The sequence below is a fragment of the Anomalospiza imberbis genome, chromosome 10 (genome assembly GCF_031753505.1).
Source record: "Anomalospiza imberbis isolate Cuckoo-Finch-1a 21T00152 chromosome 10, ASM3175350v1, whole genome shotgun sequence".
Taxonomy (NCBI): Eukaryota; Metazoa; Chordata; class Aves; order Passeriformes; family Viduidae; genus Anomalospiza; species Anomalospiza imberbis.
Window position 1 is genome coordinate 15,000,793 of NC_089690.1, and position 8,777 is coordinate 15,009,569.

Here is an 8,777-nt window from a genome sequence, read left to right on the forward strand (position 1 = left end):
TGAGTAATAGAGTAGTCAGTAATAATGGTGGCAATTTATTTCAGAATTTCACAGGTGTGAATAAGTACAATGTCAAACTTTTGAAGAGGAATGGAAGTCCCAACATGCCTTTAATTCAGAAGGCTGCAGTTGATGGTCCCTGCACAGGTGGAAAGGTAGGATCTAAGGAGTTGACTCTCTTGTGCTCTTTGAGTAACTTCAGTTTCCAGTCCATTTTGTTCCAATTGTTCCTGGTTACTTGTTTGAAAATTAATGTTTAAAAAATACAACAAACCTGTGTAACTTTGATTGTTCTTTAAATCAATTCTATCAATTTTAATATGGAGAACTTGATGCAGTCTCTGGATATCTGTTCTCACTCTGAACAGACATGACTGTGACCTGCCCAAGCTAAGAGAGGAAAAATCTGAATGAGAATAAAATGAACCTCAAATTCATATACCCTTCCTCTTGCATCTGCTTGTAAACACACTTAGTTGATGTACCTTTTTTTCTTTAAGAAGGACAATGAGCTGGAAAGGCTTCTAGCTTCTTTGAAAATTTCCAAAGAAAATGAAGTGCAGACTTATTCCAAGGAAGCAAGAGCTACAAACGAGGAACATCTATCACCACAGTCATTTGCTATGGTCTGTATACTGCAGGAGTCATTACATTGCAGTTTAGCATCTGCTATCTTAGCATCAATGCTTCTATTTAAATAATCTCCATGAAACCTCACACGCTTTTTAAAATGTAGTAATGATTTTTTAATTAACTATTCTCAAAGAAAATTGGTGAACGCCTTTGTTTATGCTAAGATGCTGTTACTTTGTTTTGATAAAGTATAACCAATTGGAAAATAAAAAGTCAGATTCTGTTACCAATTATAATAATCAATGTTAAGAAGGTCATGTTGTCTGGATACCAGCATGTTCCTGAGTGGTTTATTTTATTTTTAAAGAAAGGAACACAGATGCTCAAAGAGATTTTGAAGATAGATGGCTCAGATCTGCAAACAAGGAATGAAGTGAAATCACAAGTTAATGATGTTCCTGCTCCCTCTAATAGACAGGATTGCCATGGAACTGCTGTGCAATACAAACCAACAAAAAAAATGGGTATGTGTAACCATCAGCTCATAATTCAGAACTTCACCTTGTAGTGACATTTTAGAACACAGTTTCAGTAGGGTATGTTTATCAAAACATAGTAATAAAATTACCATTTTTTTTAGTTCTACTTCTGTATTTGGATCTAAAACTCTCTTCAGTTATAGTCTCTTGGTTTTTGTTAAACAATATGAAAATACCAGGAAAAAATCAAAGAGGCAGTTGTGCTTTTTGGTGGGGTTTTTTTGGTGGTTTTTTTTTTTTTTTTTTTTTTTTTTTTTTTTTTTTTTTTTTTTGTTGCTAATAACCAAATTGCCATCATTTTAGTGAAGGAAATAATTGTGATACAGCTTTTCTTTTTCCCCTTTTGTCAGCTGCTTATATGAACAAGCATAGCCCTGGAGGCCCCCAGAACACACCAGCAATAGAAACTGGAGGTCACCCTTTTCCTTGTCCACAGCCTGCACTGTCTACTGTTTCTGAGCTTTCTCGTATTTGTTCTCTTCTTGGAATGTCGCAACCAGATTTCTCTTTCCTAAAAACACCACAGGTAAAATGGTTTTTTTCTGCAAAAGTACAAATTCTCAACTTTCTATCAACTGTTCTATATTAAGTATTTGAACTGACCGCTGAAATCTTATCTGAAAATAAGCCTTAGCTCCCTTTGTTGCCTTTTTTTAAAGCAAACAAACAGATCTCTGTTTCTGTCTCACAATCTGTTAGCAATACAAATTCCCTCAAAAATCTTCTCTCTTTTTTCTAGACCATGACAGTTTGCCACATAAAGCTGTCAAATGGTTTATTGGTTCATGGACCGCAGTGTCATTCTGAAGCTGAAGCAAAGGAGAAAGCTGCGCTTTTTGCTTTACAGCGCTTGGTGAGGATGTGAAAAATGTCTGCAAATCTTTGTCTCCGTGCACTGCATCTGTTGGTGAACCTCTGTTTCCTTCTTCATAGAGTTCCATAGGAGTAAACTTTGCTTCACCTCCAGCAGTGTTTCCAAATTACCAACCACTAGGAGTTCCTGTACCACCTGGATCAATTCCTCCAGTATTTGCACAGCCCCCTGGTAGGTGTTTGACTAGTACATATTTCAAATAATATCATGATAACCTCTAATTATGGTGGTTCTTTATATGAAAATGAATGCTTTCCAGAAAGCCCCATTATATGGTCATCATGTGTGTACTTGTATGTCTGAACAGTTTTGAAAACAGTTCATGGCCCTCTTTGCATCAATGTGCAGATTAATTCAGTATGAAGAATCATCTCTATTAATGATTTCCTCAAGAATGTATTCATCTATTCAGTCTTTGGTGCTTTTTCCATTTTTTTTCGTTCAAAACAACAGTAATTATTTGAAAGCAGATAATCCCAGTCCAGAATTTTTAAGAAACAGCCTTCTTGATTTATAATATGGATTTCCCCCCCCCCATTTGATATAGTTAATGTTTCTCCATGCAACTGTTTTTATTCATCTGTAACCAACTTTCACTGAAGTGCTACATCACAGTCCTCTTGTACACTTCCAAATATGAGCATGGTAAGGAACCCCCAAAAAATGGCTAAAAGTCCCAGTGCTGCTATTTTGTATTCTGGCTCCCAGTTGTTTTGTATTTTACTGAAGTTCCCATCTCAGCTGGGAATTAATGAGTCAGCACCACTGTAGCATCCTAGAAACTCATACAGCTGCTGCTACATCTTTTCTGTGGGGTTTCTCTGTTGTTGCTGTGTTCCAAAATGATGGCCTAAACTTGCAGCTTTCTGCTACTACAGTTGGCTCAGCTGAAGATGTAGAGAGCCCACATTATGTGCACTCTGGAATGCAGATATCATGATTATGTGCTCTTAATTGTGTTGTTACCTAGGTGTAGTTCGTTTGTTTGGGGGCTTTTGATAATAAATAAATACTTAGCTATTTTGAAGTAATAATGAAGCATATGAGACTTTGTTGGAAAGATAAACAACATGCAGGCAGATGTGTTGGAGTAGTCCTGGGGTCTTGGCAAGTTTGTATCTTTTTTTCTTTGTTTTTGTTTTTGGGTGGTTTTTTTTTTTTGTTTGGTTTTGTTGGGTTTTTTTTTTTTTGTTGTTGTTGTTCTTTTGGTTTTTTTTTTGAGGAGCAAGAGCTAAAATTTTCTTGTTTTCATAGCTAATATGATGCCTCCATCGTCTCATGTGTTTGGTCCAGTGTCCTGGAGTACTCCAGTGCCTAAGCATTATTATCCTGGTTCCTATCCAGGAAATGTGTCTCTTGCAGGAACTATACCCGTTGGTTCTCACAATCAGTTTATACCTCTGCAGGTAAGAGCAGCAGGTTTGTCTTAATATTGTATTTTTCTAAAAAAATGTGACTACAAATGAATTCAACAACAGCCCATTGTGAAGCAGTATTTAGTATTAAGATATGTATGCATGTTTTCTGAAAGTGGAATATTTGTAGTTTTTGAGAATGCATTCTGTTAAATAATATTTATTTAATTTAAAGGTAACTAAAAAAAGGGCTGCTAGCAAGAAAAACTTTGAACTCAAGGAGTTTCAGAGTTCCCCTCAAGCTGCACCACTAAAGAATGAACAGCCAATGTCTTCTGACCACATTCAGCAAGACAGTTCTTCAGCTCCTTTAAAATCTCCTCAAGCTGCTCAATCCACTGTTTCATTTCAAGACAATGTGGCTACTCCAAGTGTTCCTCATAACAAATCAACACCAAACACTTCCAGCAAGCGAAAGCCAAGAAAACTGGCTGTCAATTTTGGCGCACCAAAATCTTCAGAATAAATCTGGTAGCTAGGTGTATTTTATCTTTAACTCTTTCCCCATTGTTATGTTCTACCATTTAAAAAAATCAGAAATCTCTTTTAAAAAGACCAGCCACTTTAATATAGAAGGAAATACATTTTATTTGCTATGGTTTTCAGGTTGTCATTAAAACCATAAAAATTATGTTAAAAATCTGTTTTATTTTCACTTAAATTAGCAAAAGCCAGGAAATACTGAGTTAGGGTTGCCATGCCATCCCTTGTGCCTAGGTTTCTAAACAGTGGCTTACAGACAATATCGGGTGAGCAGCAATAATAGTGGCAACCTTAACTCAGATTGGATGTGCTTTTTGGGAGGGATGTGGAACAGTAATAAGTTGGGCATCTAACAGTGTTTAGCATCACATTTTGTACTCTAGCTTGATTTTAAATAGTGTAATAAGACAGAAAGTAAATATTATTTAAATGAAGCTTTTATATTGGCACTACAGGTCCTTCTGAGTTGAATCAGTGTAACTAAAAGCTGACTACAAAGAAACTGCCAAATCCCCTCTAAGTAGGAACTGCTGGGTGTTGTACTAGAGGGCAACAGCTTTGCAGCTTTCAGAACATAGGTGTTACTGTGTGTCTGGTATTGGAGTGGCAAAAACTGGTTGCTCTTGCACAATCTGTTCCAGGAGATTAATTTATAGGATGTATTGAATAAAAATGTTTTATTTGCAAAGTAGAGATCCCTTTGGTAAAGTACATTTAACTTTTTTTTAATCTACCAATTTAATTGTTTTCTGATGATAAAATAACAAAGTTATCTAATACAGATGTGCATAGCCTCCTCAATGCTTGTGATAGCCTGATTTTTTTCTAAACTATAAAAATGGCCAGAGTTTAAAGACACCCCATTTTGCTGGATGGCTGTCAAAGTTATGTTTACATAGAGTCCATTTCTTCCTCTAATAGTCTGTGCCCTGAAACCTTCTCTATAGTAGTTTTTTTTTTTGTCTCTAATGACTTTTAATATTTATTTTTTTAGTTTTGTGAGAGAATTTCTGTGTTGCAAAATTAAATTCTCAGGAGGTGTTGCTATTGGTTCCATAAGAATATTCGGACAATAAGCTGACTTGAATTTTTGGACAGAACTATGGGATTCTTTGTTCACATAGGAAAAAAAGAAGGCTCAAAGGTCCTTGTATTGTTTTTAACCCACATGTACTAATCTTATGGACATTAATATAAAATCTTCAGTCTAAGAAAAAATTTGAAATCTCTGTTGGTGCCTGCTTACTGGCATGGATTTAATTTCATTTTTCATCTGTTCTAGAAAAATAAGTAATTTTTATCTAAGGCCTATGAACCAGAAATAAAGCAAACTTGAGTGATTTATTTTGTTGCTTCTGAACAGGTTTCATTCTGGGTCTGCAAGTCCGTAGACTTTCTTTCGTTTGATTTTTTGCCTCCATTTCTTGGTGTAGTATGAAGATTCACATTATTACTGTGTTATAGTGTTTTTTAATTTTCATTTCTCCAAAACAGTTGTTGGCTCAGCAGTATTTGTAGAATAGCAGCAAGCCCTATAAAAAGGATCACAGAAGTAAAAACAAGATTAAGGAATTTTATTTTACTTAGTATCGCAAAACTTGTGGAATAGTCTACATATAGTCTTAAATCACATTGATTTTGTTGTCTTTATAGTCATCTAGTCTCAACAGGTTCAAAGCCATTTTCTGTGAAGGGAAAGTTGTATTTTTTATCTTTCTCATTAGCAACATGAGACTGATATGATGCTGCCATGCCAATATTTTAGAAGTGGTTATGTGACATTTAATTGGTCCACTGTATCTATCTGAATGATCTGATCATAAGAGAAAATACCTATTTGAAAATTTCCATGACAGAGATGAGGCTGTGTTAGACTCTTGCATCACAGAATTTTGATGTGTCTGTACAGCAAATTTTTGCAGATTTTTGAGGAACAATGTTACGGAGGATGCTATACTGTTATGTACCAGTGAGCACAGCAATTTCTATTATTTCTACTTCAGACTAAGATTTCTGCTCCTCTTCAAGTGGAATTGCTATATGTAGTATATTTAGGTGGTTAAGCCCTTTATTCTGTAACTGCTGCATATTGTATTAGTCCCTGATTTGTAGTTTTTCTATTCTATGAAAGTGACTGCCTGGTGCCCAGTTAATTACAGTTTTACATGTCCTGGTAGATGTGACATCTGCATTGATCTTTGCCACGTCCCCTTTGATTTCATTATTATATTTTTACAAGGTCATTATGTTTAGCTCATACAGATATAAATTTAGGCATTTCTTTTTCTCATAGATATAAAGTATTTTCTAAGCACTGGAGTTTTTCATTAGATCTTATACAGAGCAGTATTTTACTAAAAATCCAAAAGGGAAGACTTTTATGTGCGCATTTTTGTAGTTTCTGATTTTTTTAAAATAACTTTTCATTGTTTATCTGCCAAGTGAAATGTTTTAAATTTGCATATGAATGGATACAGAATGTATTTTTTGTGCTGTTTAGTGTTAAGTGTGCATTTGCAGATTTTTAGCATGTAGTTGCACAAAGACTGTGCAAAGATATTTTGGAATATGAATATATGCTACACTGAAGGAAAAACATTCATAAAACTTAAATGCTATATAGAACTCTAATGCAATAGAGTAATTTTATAAACTGTCTGTGTCTGCTTGGATTAAATATTGAAACAAGAAACCTTACCTATTTTCACTGTTTTATTTCCAAATACTACATGGGAACTTGTGTATGCTCCAACCCAGAAGTTTGAGATATTAATCAAATCTCATGAAACTCAGTTTCTTTGATTCTCAGAAGCAGGACCTGCCCTCTTGACTGTTTCTCAATGGCTTTCAACTGTAACTGTGATCAAAACACAAAGTTTTTTTTCAAAAGACTGTTAGTCACCTTGCAATTAAAAACATTTAACATGATACTGATCTTCCAAAAAATTTTTGGCCTTGTCACCACTTAGGTTTAAAAAAACCCAACCCCATAGAAAAGTCATTATTTTCCAGTAAGCTCAGTCCTAGTGATTACTAACAACGTGGAGAACCAGCTGCTGGCTGAGAAGCAAAATATTACTGTCTTTCTTGCACATTTTAGTGTGAATTAGCTTGTTTAAAGCAACCAGCATAAAGATTGGAGTACACTTTTAGCATGTCCACCTGCTGCAGCTTTATGTAAGTGTGTATGTAACTTGGTGTTTCTGTACAGAACAAGTCTGGTTGGTGTAAACACTCAGGTCATATTGCTCAACTTGAAGACACCAAGATAAAATCTTGTATTTCATAAATTGTCTTCAGATGATTAGTCAGTGAACTCTTAACTGCTGTTGCCCTGCATGGTGAGTTCTGCCACCTCAATATAGAGCACTAAAGAAAATTCAAGCAACTTAAATGAAGGGATAACTTGAAAATATTATCAGTTATTGCAGAGTAAATCTTGCATGGATGCTCCCATTCAAAAATTACAGGACTTTTGTTCAATTTAATTGAGTTAACCTGAACTACTATATAGATAGTATATTCCTCACCTGAGGGTGAGGAATCTCAAAGTAATTGTTACTTAGAATAAGGATGTTTTTTAATTCTATTTGCAATGTGATCTCCTTATGTATTCCATAATCAGCCTTCCTTACTACTGAGAGACAGTTATGTTCTTCTCTTTCTGTATCTGGAAAGGGGACACAGTGACATCAAGGGCATAAGGGCAGTCTGAATACACACTCTTGGCCAAAAGAATTCAAATTCAGGTGCATGAGGACCCTTGAATATTGAGACTGTAACTGATAAATGTTTTGAAGAATCTGATATCATGAGGTAAGTGGCTGTTCTTTATTAAAAGAGTCCATGGTTCCAACAACAGTTCCTTATTGCTGTCTTGCTTTTAATTTCTGAGTGGGTGTTTACTCTTATTTTTCTATAATTTACAAATTTCCTGTTTTATTTCTGCTTTGAAATACAATATAAATCAAAGGAATGATCACAGTGCCATCAAGTGCATATAGTAAACCTGATTCTTGTTATTTGAAAGGACAGAAAAAGCATTTTTCATTAAAACATTGTATTTTTTTCTGGTAAAACTTGGTCAGTAAAACATCAGTGCATTGGCAGTGATTTATGAAAGTTGATAATCACACTTAGTCCTGTATTTTGTGTAATTGCAGTTATTTTTAATGGCTAGGTCTTACTGAAACAATAGTTCTTAAAGTGTACAGGAACTCAGTCACTCATTTTGTTAAAATTATTCATAGTTGTCATTTCCAGTCCACACAATAATTCCTTAAGAGACATCCAGAGGATGATTGACACTATCTTGTTAATACACATTGCTCTTCTCCAAATGTAGATATTCCTTAGGCCGAGTAAAATAATGGACAAATAATGAAACATTAACAGAGTAAGTACACCAGTTTTCACTTCACTTGCTTTGGTAGATAAATTCTTGGCTTACAACTTAATTGTCCTAAAGTCCACCTTGTTTCCTGTCAAAGTTTACTTGTGTTGCAGAGCTGGCAGAAAGGAAGGACCGCTTCTGCCTCAGGCACAGTGCAAAACCTCATGCATATGGGCACACATTTGATGTGCAATCCTCTAGTGATAATCCTGGATTAACCAGTCTCTTATTACTTGCTCCCTCTGGGTCATGTCAAACTGTGTTGCCACATTATGAACCTTATCAAGGAATTAATGTGATTGGCACTCTCCCGTGTGCTATTTTTCATGATAGTTCATCATGGAATGCCAAGAACAACTGGGTTGGTACAGTGTGTAGTGTGAGGGTGGGATGATTTAGCAAGAATGGAACTCCTTAAGAAACATCTCATGGCTGCCTAAAGCTCAAATTACCCACAAATCTAACATGATTCATCAGGTGATCTCATTGCATGTGGTTCT

The 8,777-nt window shown here is 35.3% G+C and overlaps 1 protein-coding gene across 10 annotated transcripts in view; it reads left to right on the forward strand.

Moving 5' to 3' along the window:
- Nucleotides 1–8,720, forward strand: part of XRN1 (5'-3' exoribonuclease 1) — a 37,449-nt gene extending 28,729 nt beyond the window's left edge. For 3 of the 10 annotated variants that reach the window (XM_068200830.1, XM_068200827.1, XM_068200831.1), the window contains 8 exons: nucleotides 45–155; nucleotides 501–626; nucleotides 941–1,097; nucleotides 1,463–1,638; nucleotides 1,852–1,965; nucleotides 2,046–2,157; nucleotides 3,241–3,392; nucleotides 3,577–6,581. In XM_068200830.1, coding sequence (XP_068056931.1) covers nucleotides 45–155; nucleotides 501–626; nucleotides 941–1,097; nucleotides 1,463–1,638; nucleotides 1,852–1,965; nucleotides 2,046–2,157; nucleotides 3,241–3,392; nucleotides 3,577–3,867 — 1,239 coding nt within the window. In that variant the 3' untranslated portion in view covers nucleotides 3,868–6,581. Of the gene's footprint in view, nucleotides 1–44; nucleotides 156–500; nucleotides 627–940; nucleotides 1,098–1,462; nucleotides 1,639–1,851; nucleotides 1,966–2,045; nucleotides 2,158–3,240; nucleotides 3,393–3,576; nucleotides 6,582–7,532; nucleotides 7,701–8,610 lie in introns of those variants that run through there. The other 7 variants (XR_011002652.1, XR_011002651.1, XR_011002653.1 and 4 more) reach the window with 7 other exon arrangements.
- Nucleotides 8,721–8,777: the final 57 nt, after the last annotated feature.